The sequence below is a fragment of the Carcharhinus amblyrhynchos genome, chromosome 1, assembly GCF_965287045.1.
Source record: "Carcharhinus amblyrhynchos chromosome 1, sCarAmb.v2.hapA, whole genome shotgun sequence".
Taxonomy (NCBI): domain Eukaryota; kingdom Metazoa; phylum Chordata; class Chondrichthyes; order Carcharhiniformes; family Carcharhinidae; genus Carcharhinus; species Carcharhinus amblyrhynchos.
The window spans coordinates 153512980-153527433 of record NC_137324.1 but is presented as its reverse complement, the minus strand read 5'-3'; the positions used below and the strand labels follow the sequence as shown (position 1 = coordinate 153527433).

Sequence of the window (14454 nt, the reverse complement as noted above, 5' to 3'; positions counted from 1 at the left end):
TGATCCTTTCACAAGTGTGAAGCACAGATTTAAAATAATTAGTAAAATCAACAAAAAAGTAATGAAAATTAAAAGAACAGTTAGAGTTCGAATACACTGCCTGAGGAAGACTCAAAAGAAGCAAAAGGATTAAACTATTACCTGAAACTGCAACAATTCAGTGATTCTGTAGTGAATGGGCAAAATTGCAATGGATAGAGGTTCAAGATAGGAAAATGTATAGACTACTCTGGAAGTAAAGATCAGAATATTAGCTAAATAGCAAGAAGCTAGAAAGCGAAAAGAGGGGCAATCGATGTACAGAAATTACTAAACAGAATTTACAGTTAATGAAATATTGGCCTTTATCTAAAGGTACTGAAATATAAAAGGATAGAAGTTATGCTACACTTGTTTAAAGCTGTTTAGACTGGTATAAAGCGGTTAGACTGTATCTCGAGAATTTGACAGGTACTGTTATGAGGAAAAAAATGTCAGCAAACATGGATATACAGCTGTCTATTTCATCTTCCACTTACAAAAAGCAAGATACCGAACAGGCATCGCCATTTCAGTACATGCCTAGCATCTGTGTCCTCTACTTCCTAATCAACTATCTACCCTTGTTAGATTAGCTCTAATTCAACGAGCTTCTTTTTTTCTTAAATCTTGTGTGGAACCTTACTGAATTTAAAGGAGTGCAGCAGTGATGCACCAGGATTCGACCAAGGCTAAACTGGATTAAAATATGAAAACAAGTTGCATAGACAAGGCTCATGTTCCTTTGAGTATAGAAGAGTTAGGAGTGCTCCAATGACTGAATGATTTGTAGGTTAACAGGGGTGAGAAAAAAACTATTCCTTTCACAGAGAATCCAGATCGAGGAGATACAACCTTAAACTTAGACAAAGGGGAGGCAGTGACCAAGTGGTATTGTCACTGGACTAGTAATCTAGAGGCCCAGCATGATACTCTGGAGGCCCAGGTTCGAATCTCACCATGGCAGATGGTGGAATCTGAACTCAATAGACTTTAATTCCAGATTTTTAATGACCATGAAACCATCGTCAATTGCTGTGGAGATCTGGACCACGCCCTCAAAAAGCTGCTACAGCTGGGTCAATTTTGAAAACACTGATAGAACGTGTATTGCCTGTGCATCTGCCAAAGGTATTAAGGGATTATGAAACCAAGATAGAATGTATCTAGCAAGGGTATAAAGAGATTATGGAACAAAAACATTGAGATACAGACCAGTCATGGTCTAATTTAACAGACTCATGTGCCTGAATGGACGACTTCTGCTCTATGAAGCACAGTAGCCAATATGCACGCAACCAAATCCCACAATGTTTCATCTAAATGACAGCATTTCCAACAATTGGTACTAAAGTGCCAATCTAGATACTGTCGCTGATACCACGAGTAGACAAGAGTCAGGATTCAGATATTTGTTAAGTCATCCTGCTCTTTTGTTTTTTTTCCCTGGATATCTATTACATATTTGAAGTATTAAATACACCAAGGTGCAGGTAATGGTGAGAGCTACAGTTAGAAGACAGTTAACAGCCTTTGAAATTCCAATACAAAAATGAAAAATCTATGTTGGACATTATATGTTCAAACCAAATCAGAATGAATTGCCTCCTATTAACTGTCAGACGCATTCAGACACCTATAGTGCCATAGGGAAACATGGACAAAGTAATAACTAAACAGGGTAGTACAGTTTATAGCACAAAGATGCTTATTGCCCAATGAAGAATTGGTGAAATATATGGGTTGTTATTTATTGGCAGAGGCAACTGCTGCAGAGTGAGTTTCTCATATCAGAAACTTTTGTGATAAGATGCTAAAATGCTTAAAATATTTTAATTGCACAGACTTAGCAATGACAGTCATTGAATCAAACCTCAATGTTCGATGATCAACACAAACCTCTGAACTAAAAGATGTCATCCATTAGCAAACAACAAGGCTGGCGTACAGCAAAGGAAACAAAATTAATGGAAATATTAAAAAGTTAGCACAATAGTAAAACTAGTCATCTTGCAGATGAATTTCTCCAGAATATGCCATATTTTTCTATATTAGTTGGTGTGACAAATTTAAAGTGGGATTGGTTCTTCACAACTAGTTCAAGCTGATGCTATTGCTTCACACACAATATACTGCAAAAGATATCCAAATGTCTCAACTTAGAACTGAAGACTAAGTACATTTCCTGGTCTGTGCTGCAGTTGGAGGTAAGGGCATTACCAGTGGACTCAGTGCTTCTGAATAGGGAAAATGAGTCATGTACAGCCAATTACTATGCAATGACCTGTACTAAAACTGCAAATGCACTTCAGGTGATGATACAGCTGAACAAAATCATGTCAACAGTGATATCCCCACTGGGAGTAAGTAGCCTGATACAAATATTTGGGAAGTGACTGGAGTAAAACCTAGAGAAAGAGACATATTTAAGAGAGACTGAGTAACCATTAGTGCAGATAATTTTATCTACAAAATTGTAAGGGTCACATCAACAATTTCCATTTAATGGGTTTTTACTCAACTGAAACATTTCTGGGAATAAAACATCAATTTGACATCAAAGAATGCTTTAGAATTTGAAAAAGTTGATTGAACCTTCCAAAAATGCATCTTTGGACTTGAAGCATCAACTATTTTGCATACTATACCTGATTATCTACTTTTGCATTTGCTGTGCCCCGAGATAGTTGATCTGTTTCCATTGGAACATCTTCAACCTGACCAAGTTCTGGTCTTGGTTTCTCTATCAGTGAAGCACTGGACACATTGAAAATACCATGGATATTGACTCTAACTTTAACTTTTACTTTTGAACTTTCACCATCGTTTTGAGGAGTCACATTCTGAATAGTAAACCGACCTGATTCAAAACAAATTGCATTTTAATAAATAGAGCAGTTATTTTTATAATTTTCCAAAATATCTGTTACAGAATTGGGTGAATGTCGTAAGGCATCATTTCATAATTTGGAAAAGTTACAAATGGTTATATAACAAAAGTCATAAAATGAAACAGCCTCTTAACAGCTAAACAAAAATGGTGCAATACCAATCTATTGGCCATGATGAAATATTTGAATGCCTTTTATTTATTACCTTCCTCAGGGTCGTTGTGCATGAGTCGCAAAAACCCAGCCTGCAGGTGCAGCAGGTGGTCAGGAAGGCTAATGGGATGCTGGCCTTCATAGCGAGGGGGATTGAATATAAAAGTAGGGAGGTCTTGCTGCAGCTGTATAGGGCATTGGTGAGGCCGCAGCTGGAGTACTGTGTGCAGTTTTGGTCGCCGCACTTACGCAAGGATATTTTGGCCTTGGAGGGAGTGCAGAGGTGGTTTACTAGGCTGATACCGGAGTTGAGGGGGTTGAGCTATGAGGAGAGGCTGAATAAACTAGGCTTGTACTCATTAGAGTTTAGAAGAATGAGGGGAGATCTCATTGAGACATAAGATGAATGGGATGGATAGGATAGAGGTGGAGAGACTCTTCCTGCTCAAAGGACAGTAGGACTAGGGGGCACAGCCTCAAGATAAGGGGGGGGGGGGGGGGGTTTAGAACGGAGTTGAGGAGGAACTTCTTCACTCAAAGGGTGGTGAATCTCTGGAATTCTCTGCCCGTTGAAGTGGTGGAGGCTGCCTTGCTAAATATTTTTAAGACGCGGGTTGATGGGTTTTTGATAAGCGAGGGGATTAAGGGTTATGGGGAGAGGGCGGGAATATGGAACTGAGCCACGACAGATCAGCCATGATCTTATTGAATGGCGGGGCAGGCTCGAAGGGCTGGATGGCCTACTCCTGCTCCTATTTCTTATGTTCTTACGTTCTTATAAGGATTGCTCTTTCAAATTATTGGAAAAGTTCAAGCTTCATGTAATTGGAGGGATTAATACTGAAAATCAATAGTAGAAATTCAAACTAGAACTTTTATGCAATTTATACTGTCAGTTTCTTGAGACAGCAAGTACCTAGCGCTTGTAAAACAGGGTAGTTCTAGACTTCATTTGTCTGTGCTGGTGACCAGATCTCAGCCAAGGTGGCAACTGAGATGGGGGAAATATAAAGGTTAGCTACAGTGCCATCCATGTTCAGGTAAGGAAGAATAAATGTTTTGCAACCTTCAACATGATCCAGTGGTTCCAGTTGTTTGTAGAGGTTAAATAAGCTCAACTTTATGACTTCGTGGTCAAACAGCCTACAGGCATTTACTACCCTGGACTACATGAAGAATGGTCACGTTACTGCAGGGTACTCAGTTGCTGTGGTAAAATAACCCACTGAGAAATCAAATTACTTCATAAAAGATGGGGGAAACTGGTGGAAAAAAGAAAATGATTTATCTTAAAAACTCCTTTGTCATAAGGTTGCACCTAAAGATATTTCCTCACTGATAGAAAAATGAAGCAACATGATTTTGCATGGCTCCCATTTGTTGCAGAGGCACTAATATTAATTATTTTTGCCACTTAAGTACATTAATTTGTTTAATTTATTTGTTCATAGGATATGGATGCCACTTTTTAGACTAGCATCTATCCAATCTGCCCTCCAGGTGGTAATCAGTTGTCTTCATGTGGACAGCAATAATTCAGGAAGGTACAATTCTGGATTTTCACTCAACAGTAAAGGAATAGTGATATAGTTCCAAATCGGGATGGCATGTGGTTTTGAAGGGAACTTGCAGATAGTGGTGTTCCTATGTGTCTACTATTCTAGTCTTAAATGGTAGAGGTTCCAGATTTGGAATATGCTGTTGAAGGAGCCTTGGTGAGATCTACAGTGCATCTTGTAGATGGTAACACTGCCGCACTGTGCATTAACGGCAGAGGATGCTCATTGGGGTACCAAACAAACAAAGAGGTTAGAGCAAAGAACAAGTGAACTGTATGGTATCAAGCTTCTCGAGTGTTGTTAAAACTGCACTCCCAGGCAAGTGGGGTGTAATCTTCATACTCCTGACTTGCGCCTTGTAGATGGTGTCCAGCCTTTGGGAGTTAGGAAGTGAGTTACTCACCACAAAATTTCCAGCCTGTGGCCTGATCTTATAGCCATGGTATTTATATGGCTGGTGCAGCTCAGTTTCTGGTCAATAGATGTTGATAGTGGAGGATTATTCAGTGATGGTCATGCTGTTGAATGTCTCCTTGGATATGGTCATTGCTTAGCACTTCTGGTGCAGATGTTACTCAAACAAATCATGAGTTATTTTTGGTCAATTTCCTTGTCCAAATGTTATCATGAGCATTAAACCTTCTATGACATGTGCCAGAATAAGGTACAACTTTTTAAAAGAGGTATCAGCAGGTAATATGGTGGTGGGAAAATTGAAATTCTCAAATTTTAGTGAGCACAAACTCCGGGGGCAGGAGACACATCACAGCCTGCGTCAGCAGTATTATAGCATTATTTGGGATAACGAATGGTTTATTGGCATTTAAGTTTGATGAGGATGCTATAGTTAGACATTTGTGTCACTGAACAAATGCAGGCATCCTGAAGGAGGAGGGTGATAAGGTAGAGGTCATGGTGGTACTATTGACATAGGTAGAAACAGGGATGAGGTCTTGCATCAAAAATTTAGGGAGTTAGGCAAAAGACTAAGGAGCAGGATCTCGTAATCTCTGGATTATTCCCAGTGGCATGAGCCAGCGAATATAGAAATAGGAGAATAGCATGCATGAATGTGTGGCTTAAGAGTTGGTGCAGGAGGGAGGGTTTTAGATTCCTAGACCACTGGGACCATTTTTGGGGAAGGTGGGACCTATACAAGCAGGACAGTCTAATCAACCAGAGCAGGACTAATATCATTGCTGGCAGATTTGCTGGAGCTGTTGGGAAGAGTAAACTAATTTGACAGGGGAAGGGGACCCAGATTGTTATCAGGGGCACAGTATAACAGAAAAGAAATCAGGTCAGAGGGAATACAGCAGTATTAAGTTTCAAGGGAGTAAGATCAGGATGACGGGCCTCTAATACCAGGAGTGTTAAAGATAAACAGATGAGTTAAGGACAAGGATTGACACATATAATTGATATAATAGCCATAGAGATGTGGTTGAGTGAGGGGCAGGCTTGGTAGCTCAACATCCCAGGATACAGAATCTTCAGGCATGACACAGGAGATGGTAAAAGAGGAGGACGCATTGCATTATTAGTTAATGAGGCTGTTATTACAGATATCTTGGAGGGGGCATCAAATGAAGCTTTGTGGGTAGAGTTTGGGAATAAATAAAGGACAGCTACACTGCTAAGTGTTTAGTATAGACCCCAGATAGTTAGCAGGGCATTGAAGAGGCAATATGTGTACAATAAAATACGAGGGTAATTACATTAAATGATTTCAATTTACAGAATCCCTACAGTATAGAATGAGGCCATTTGGTCCACTGAGTCTGCACCAATCACAATCCCACTCAGGCCCTAGCCCCATAACTCCACACATTTACCCTAGCTAGTCCCCCTGACATTAAGGGGCGATTTAACGTGGCCAATTCCTGGAACTTGTTGCCGGGAGAGGTCGTGGAAGCAGATACGGTAGTGATCTTTAAGAGACATCTTGACAAGTACACGAATAGGGTGGAAATAGAGGAATATGGTCTCCAGAAGGGCAGAGGGTATTAGTCAAGTCGGGCAGTATTAGTCAAGGTTGATGCAGGCTTGGAGGTCCTAAGGGCTTGTTCCTGTGCTGCAATTTTCTTTGTCTGTGTGGGTTTCCTCCAGGTGCTCCAGTTTCCTCCCACAGTCCAAAGAGGTGTGAGTTAGGTTGATTGGTCATGGTAAATTGACCGTAGTATCAGGAGATTAGCAGGGGGGGTAAATATGTGGGGTTATGGGAATAGGGCCTGGATGGAATTACGGTTGGTGTGGACTTGTTGGGCCGAATGGCATCCTTCTGCGCTGTAGGGATCCTATGAAGCAACCTAACCAGCAATCTGATCAATCTAATTCACCTAAGCTGCACATTTTTGCACTGTGGGGAGGAAGCCAGAGCACCCGGAGGAAGCCCACACAGACACAGGGAGAATGTGCAAACACCACACAGACAGTGACCCGAGCCAGGAATCAAATTTGAGTCCCTAGTGCTGTGAGGCAACAGTACTAACCAGTGTGTCACCATGCTGCACCCATATTTCCCAACATTAGTTGGGATAGACATCACGTTCAGGGCTTAGAGTAGAGTTCTTAAAATGTATGCAGGAAAACATTTTAGGTCAATATGTAGAGGATCAAACAAGGGGTGGCACAGTGCTGGACCTAATTCTGGGAAATGAAGCCAGACAGATGGTTGATGTGTTGGTGGGGGAGCATTTTGGTGATAGCGACACAACATGGTTCAATTCAAATTTTTTAATGGACAAAAACTGACAAGTTGCAGGAGAAGGGTTTTGAATTGGAGGTGGTGGGGGGGTGGGGAGAGTAGATTTTAATAAAATAAGGCAGGATCTGGCCAAAGCAGACTGGAACAAGTTTCTTACAGGAAAATCTACAGATGCGCAGTGGGGGGTATTCAAAGATGAAATGGAGGGAGGGTACAGGCCCAACATTTCCCTCTAGAGCAAAAGATGTAACAAACCTAGGAAACCATGGATGACCTGAGACGTTCAGGATACAGTGAGAAGGAAGAGAGGGGCTTTTAATAAGTATAAGGAGAGTAAGGAGGCATTAATGGAGTATAGAAGGTGCAGGATGGAGCTTAAGAAATCAAGTAGTTGAGCAAAGAGGGGATATGAGAAAGCTCTAACTTGTGAAAGTAGGGAAAATCCTAAGATATTCAATGAGTATATCAATGGGAAGAGGATAACCGGAGAAAGAGTAGGGGCCATTAAGGACCAAGAGAGAAATCTGTCAGTGGAGGCAGGACATTGGTAGGGTGTTAAACGAATATTTCACATCTGTCTTCACCCAAGAGAATGAAGAGGTAGTTATGGAACTTGGAGAGAACTGAGGTGCTCTGGGGCACATTGTCATAGGGAGTGACAAGGTATTGGCAGGCTTAAAAAAGGACAAATTTCCAGGTCCAAATGAATTGTGTGTCCTAGGCTGCTGTGGCAGGTGAGGGAGGAAATTGCAGGTGCTCTGACCCAAATTTCTAATTCCTTTCTGGCCATCAGGAAGGTGCCAGAGGACTGGAGAACAGCTAATGTGGTCCACTATTTAAGAAACATTGTAGAGACAAGCCAGGGAACTACTACAGACCAGAAAGTGTCATGTCTGTGGGCGGGAAACTATTGGAGAAGATTCTGAATGAGAGAATCATTGCCATTTAGAGGGGCAAGATTTGATCAGTGATAGCCAGCATGGTTTTGTCTGAGGGAAGTCACACCTAACAAATTTGACTGAATTTTTTGAGCATGTAACCAAGTGTATAGATGAGGGTAGTGCAGTTGATGTAGTTTACATGGATTTCAGCAAAGCCTTTTAAATTTCCCATGTGGGATTTTGTAAGGTGGCAAATGCACATGGAATACAAGGTGATCTGATAAGCTGGATTCATAGTTGGCTTCGTGATAGCAGACACAGAGGATGATGATAGACAGTTGCTTCACAGACTGCAGGCCAGTGACGAACCACAGGGATCTGTGCTGGGCCCCCTATTGTTCGTCATTTATTTAAAATGACTAGATGACAGTGGGAGGTAAAATCAACAAGTCAGAAAGATTGGCTGGGTGGTGGGTTAACAGTGAGGCTGAGTGTCTTGAGTTACAGGAAGATATAGATGAGATGGTCAAATGGGTGAATAAGTGGCAGATGGAATTTAACCCTGAAGTGAGAGATGATACACTTTTGAACGAGCGATTTAACAAGGAAATATACTATGAAAGGTCTGACACTGGGAAGTATCAAAGAATAAAGAAAGGGATCTTCACTCATTTGACAGTAGATCTTGGAAGGAGGAAAGTCAGGTTAATAGGGTAGTGAAAAAGGTACATGGCACATTTGCCTTTAACAAGTCAGGATACAGATTATAAAAGCAGAGAAGTCATGGAGTTGTACTGAATTTTTGTGAGGCCACAGCTGAGGGAGCCAAAGAGCAGAACGTGGAATCGTTGTGGGTGGAGATTAGGTACAGCAAAGGGAGGAAGACGCTGGTGGGTGTCGTCTATAGACCCCCAAATAATGATCTGGAGATGGGGCGGGCTGTTAACACGCAAATAAGTGCGGCGTGCAGGAATGGGACGGCAGTAGTTATGGGAGATTTCAATCTGCATATTGATTGGTCGACCCATGTTGGACGAGGTGGGCTCGAGGAGGAGTTCTTGGAATGCTGCCGGGATAATTTCCTTGAACAGTGTGTGTTGGAGCCAACGAGGGAGCGAGCTATCTTGGATCTGGTGCTATGTAATGAGGCGGGTAGAATTAGGGACCTTGCGGTGAAGGATCCTCTTGGAGAGAGTGATCATTGTATGGTGGAGTTTCTGGTGCAGATGGAGGAGGAGAAAGTGGGTTCCCGGACACGCGTCCTTTGTTTGAATAGAGGGGAGTATGGTAGGATGAGAGAAGAATTGGCGAATGTGGACTGGGGGAGTGCGTTGGAAGGTAGGTCTGCTGAGGAGCAGTGGAGGATCTTTAAGGAGATCTTTCTTGGTGCTCAGCAGAAATTTATTCCGAGGGTTAAAAAGGACCGTAGGAAGAGAGGTAATAAGCCGTGGATAACGAAGGAGGTGAAGGAAAGTGTTAAACTAAAAGCGGAGGAATTTAGAGTAGCTAAGAGTAGTGGGCGAGAAGAGGATTGGGAAAGGTTTAAATGTCAACAAAGATTGACAAAGAAGTTGATAAAGGAGGGTAGGAGAAGCTATGAGGCTGGGCTAGCGCTTAATATAAAAAAGGATAGCAAGAGTTTTTATAAATATATAAAAAGGAAGAGGCTGGCTAGGGTGAACGTTGGTCCTTTAGAGGATGAGAAAGGGGAGCTAGTGGTAGGGGATGGGGATATGGCTAAGGTCTTGAATAACTTTTTTGTTTCTGTCTTCACGGAGGAGGACGTGAATAATTTGCTGGGTGTTAGCGATGGAAAGGTGGTAGGAATGGAGGGTCTTAATGACATTACTGTTACTAGAGAGGTGGTGCTCGACAGACTGGAGGGGCTGATTGTGGACAAGTCCCCAGGACCGGATGGAATGCATCCGAGGGTTCTGAAAGAAATGGCGGAGGTGATAGTGGATGCCTTGGTGGTTATTTTCCAGACGTCGCTGGATTCCGGGGAAGTGCCGGAAGATTGGAAAACGGCTAATGTTACGCCATTGTTTAAGAAGGGTGCCAGGCAAAAGGCGGGGAATTATAGGCCGGTTAGTTTAACGTCTGTGGTAGGTAAAATGTTAGAATCCATCATTAAGGAGGAAATTGCGAGGCATCTTGAAGGGAATTGCTTGATAGGGCGGACGCAACACGGTTTCATTAAAGGGAAGTCGTGTCTGACAAATTTACTGGAGTTCTATGAGGATGTGTCTAGGGCAGTGGATAGAGGAGAGCCGGTGGATGTGGTCTTTCTGGATTTTCAGAAGGCGTTTGACAAGGTACCTCACAAGAGGTTATTGCAGAAGGTCAGGGGACATGGAGTTGGGGGTAGGGTGTTAGCGTGGATAGAGGATTGGTTGTCAAATAGGAGGCAGAGAGTGGGGGTCAATGGGTGCTATTCGGATTGGCGGTTGGTGACTAGTGGGGTGCCCCAGGGGTCGGTGCTGGGGCCTCAGCTATTTACCATTTATATAGATGATCTGGAGGAGGGAACCGAGTGCAGGGTGTCGAAATTTGCTGATGACACCAAGATTGGGGGAAAGGCAAATTGTGCGGAGGGTGTGGAGAGTCTGCAGAAGGATCTAGATAGGCTGGGCGAATGGGCCAGGAAATGGCAAATGGAATTCAATGTTGGCAAGTGTGAGGTGGTCCACTTTGGTAGGAAGAATGGTAGGAAGGACTATTACTTACATGGCGAAAAACTGCAGCAGGCGACGGTGCAGAGGGACCTCGGGGTCCTTGTGCATGAGTCGCAAAAACCCAGCTTGCAGGTGCAGCAGGTGGTCAGGAAGGCGAATGGGATGCTGGCCTTCATAGCGAGGGGGATTGAATATAAAAGTAGGGAGGTCTTGCTGCAGCTGTATAGGGCATTGGTGAGGCCGCAGCTGGAGTACTGTGTGCAGTTTTGGGCGCCGCACCTGCGCAAGGATATTTTGGCCCTGGAGGGAGTGCAGAGGAGGTTTACTAGGCTGATACCGGAGTTGAGGGGATTGAGCTATGAGGAGAGGCTGAATAAACTAGGCTTGTACTCGTTAGAGTTTAGAAGAATGAGGGGAGATCTCATTGAGACGTATAAGATGATGAATGGGATGGATAGGATAGAGGTGGAGAGACTCTTCCCGCTCAAAAAAGACAGTAGGACTAGGGGGCACAGCCTCAAGATAAAGGGGAGGCGGTTTAGAACGGAGTTGAGGAGGAACTTCTTCACTCAAAGGGTGGTGAATCTCTGGAATTCTCTGCCCGTTGAAGTGGTGGAGGCTGCCTCGCTAAATATTTTTAAGAAGCGGGTTGATGGGTTCTTGATAAGAGAGGGGATTAAGGGTTATGGGGAGAGGGCGGGAAAGTGGAACTGAGCCACAACAGATCAGCCATGATCTTATTGAATGGCGGGGCAGGCTCGAAGGGCTAGATGGCCTACTCCTGCTCCTATTTCTTATGTTCTTATGTACTGTGCAGAGTTCTGGTCGCCACATTATAGGAAGGATGTGATTGCACTGGAAGGGGTGCAGAGGAGATTCACCAGAACGATGCCTGGGATGGAACATTTAGGTTGAGAGAGGTTGGATAGGCTTGAATTGTTTTCTCTGGAGCAGCAAAAGCTGAGGGGCAACCTGATTGAGGTATTCAAGATTATGAGGGGCGTGGGCAGGGTGGATATGGAGCAGCTGTTCCCTTAGTTGAAGGGTCAGTTACGAGGGGACACAAGTTAAAAAGTGAGAGGTGGGAGGTTTAGGGGGGATTTGAGGAAAAACATTTTTATCCAGAGGGTGGTGACAGTCTAGAAGCACTGCCTGGGAAGATGGTGGAGGCAGAATGCCTCTCATCCTTTAAAGTACCGGGATGAGTACTTGGCATACCATAACATTCAAAACTATGGGCCAAGTGCTGGCAAATGGGATTAGGTGCGCAGGTCAAAATAGACTCGATGAGCTGAAGGACCTCCGTGATTCTGTGAAATCATGACTGGATGTGCTTAATTTAACAAAAGCATGGAAACTGCTTTTAAAAACCATTTTCTTTGTTGAACAAAAAAACTTACCTATTCTGGCATCAGGATATGAAATTTCCCGTGGATTACTATAACTCGCGTCCAGGTCAAAAGGTTCCTTTTTGTAGAAAGTGATGACTTTGGAGAATGGTGCTGGATGATTTTTGTTGAAAACTTCACACTCACTGAAAGAATTTAAGCGTTTAGAAACAACTTATAAGATGTCTAACAATTTAATACTCTACTACTTTGTTGCAAAAATGGTATCTGTTGCTATTGTTACATTTTTAAACAGCTTGCTCATATTGTCATCAATTTCATCACGTTTCAGAAAAAGGAACAAATTACCTCCAGGTAGAGGATGTGTATAAGTGTCTTTTTTTTAAATCTTGCAATTTAGTCCAAGGAAAGCTTTTAATGCAAAGTCACACTTCTACACTGCACAAAATCTCTAGCATAGCCACTTTATTCAAGTGGTTTGGGAGCACAGGGGAAAATAACATACAAATGAGACAAAAGGAAAGAATTAGTCCATTCACCCTGTTCTACCTAAACATGCTTACAAATGTCTTTTTACCAACCCAAAATCCACCCTTGCCTCAAGTTATGCAATCTTGTAGAAGCAAGAAAAACATAGTAGAGTTAGCACTTCTGTCTCACAAACCTGGGTTCAATTTGACTTTGGGTGGCTGTGTGGAGTTTGTGCATTCTCCCAGTGAGAATGTGTGGACTCACCCCACAGTTCAAAAATGTATAGGCTAAGGAGAATGGCCCTTTATATCCAGAGATGTGTAGATTAGTTAAATTAGCCATGGTAAACAGGCTGGGTTCCAGGAAGGGGGGGCACCCTGCTCTGTTTGTAAGTTGATGCAAACTCAATGGGCCAAATGTAGGAATTTTATGGTTCCATACGTGGAAAACAGGGAAATTTATCTCTGACCTTTAAAGATGAAGGAGACCAAGGACTGGTGATACAAGAATCTGGTAACTCATGTACATTCTCACTACAGAAACAGTTATGTTTCACAAGAAATCCATTCTCTGCATCTGCTGATCAATTCAACATCTAACTTAATTCCACAGTTTGAGAACTTATATCCTATCCTCCTAACCTATTTGTTTCAAAATAGTCCATTTATGAATGGGTTATGTTCTTTATTTTTAAAAAGTTATACCAACAAGAGTTGGACAGTACTATGTGTTTAAATTACATGGAATATAAAGCAATTTATGACGTGATCTACCTTTGAAGAGATTAAAGGAAAACGTGCTTTGGAATTAGATTCAGTCCAGACCACAGAATTTCACTATAAAAATTCAGCTCCCATAGCCTTTATGAAAGCCAACAACAACCCTGAACCTAGCGGCTGCAAATTTATAAATTTCTATGACAATGGGACAAATTAACAAAAAGGAAAGAAATCAAAACATTTCAAAGGGCCATGCTCAAAGCTTAGATAGTTGTGTTTAAACACATCAAATGGAGTACTATGAACCAGAAAGCAGCAAACGTTATCCCCACAAGAAGTCATCATTGAAGCCATGTGATCAAGCATATGGGGAAATTTCCTTTAAGCTGCTCACTGTATTCTCCATTAGTGATGTTATAGACTGTCTCTGTAGCTAAAGATGACAAAACACTCATTAACAGTGAAAATCTATCCCAACTTTCACCTGTTTATTTTGTAAACAAAACGATCAGCTAAACAACAGGAGACAAGATAGAATAACAACTGACAGGAGGTGACTACTAGTGTCCACAAGAATCTGGGTTCTGCTGGTTGCAGACTCAACTGGGGGAGACACAGGTCTGATTCTAATTTTTAGATTTCTAGAAGTGAAGTTAGGAAACACTCCTACACAAGGATGCCTGAAGGCTGAACTGCAGTGACTTGCATTGGAAAATTCATATAAACTAAACAAAAAAGGTGCAAATGTATAATCTTTAGGAACATAAACAATGTCAGGTTACAGGGAAGTAGCAGGGCAAAGGCAAGTGCATGGAGTTAAGTCATAGATAAGTCATGATCTCATGACTGGTCTAACAGGCTCAAGCTTTTAATGACCTACTTTTGCTTTTGTGTTCCCATAAGGTACTAATCTGACAAAATAGTAGAAACAATCTTTGACAGTAATCATTTTATTAAAAAATCCCAATTAGATCATTCCTCAATCTTTGCTATTTTAGTGAAAAACATTTGGTGAAAAAAAGCCTTCCATT

At 42.2% G+C, this 14454-nt stretch overlaps 1 protein-coding gene across 1 annotated transcript in view; it reads right to left on the bottom strand.

The window, feature by feature from the left end:
- Window positions 1-14454, bottom strand: part of hspa4l (heat shock protein 4 like) — a 75920-nt gene that overhangs the window by 17428 nt on the left and 44038 nt on the right. Inside the window, exons 11-12 of the mRNA XM_080193772.1 lie at window positions 12285-12418; window positions 2667-2878 (exon numbers count right to left, since the gene is read on the bottom strand). Coding sequence (XP_080049898.1) covers window positions 2667-2878; window positions 12285-12418 — 346 coding nt within the window. The remainder of the gene's footprint in view (window positions 1-2666; window positions 2879-12284; window positions 12419-14454) is intronic.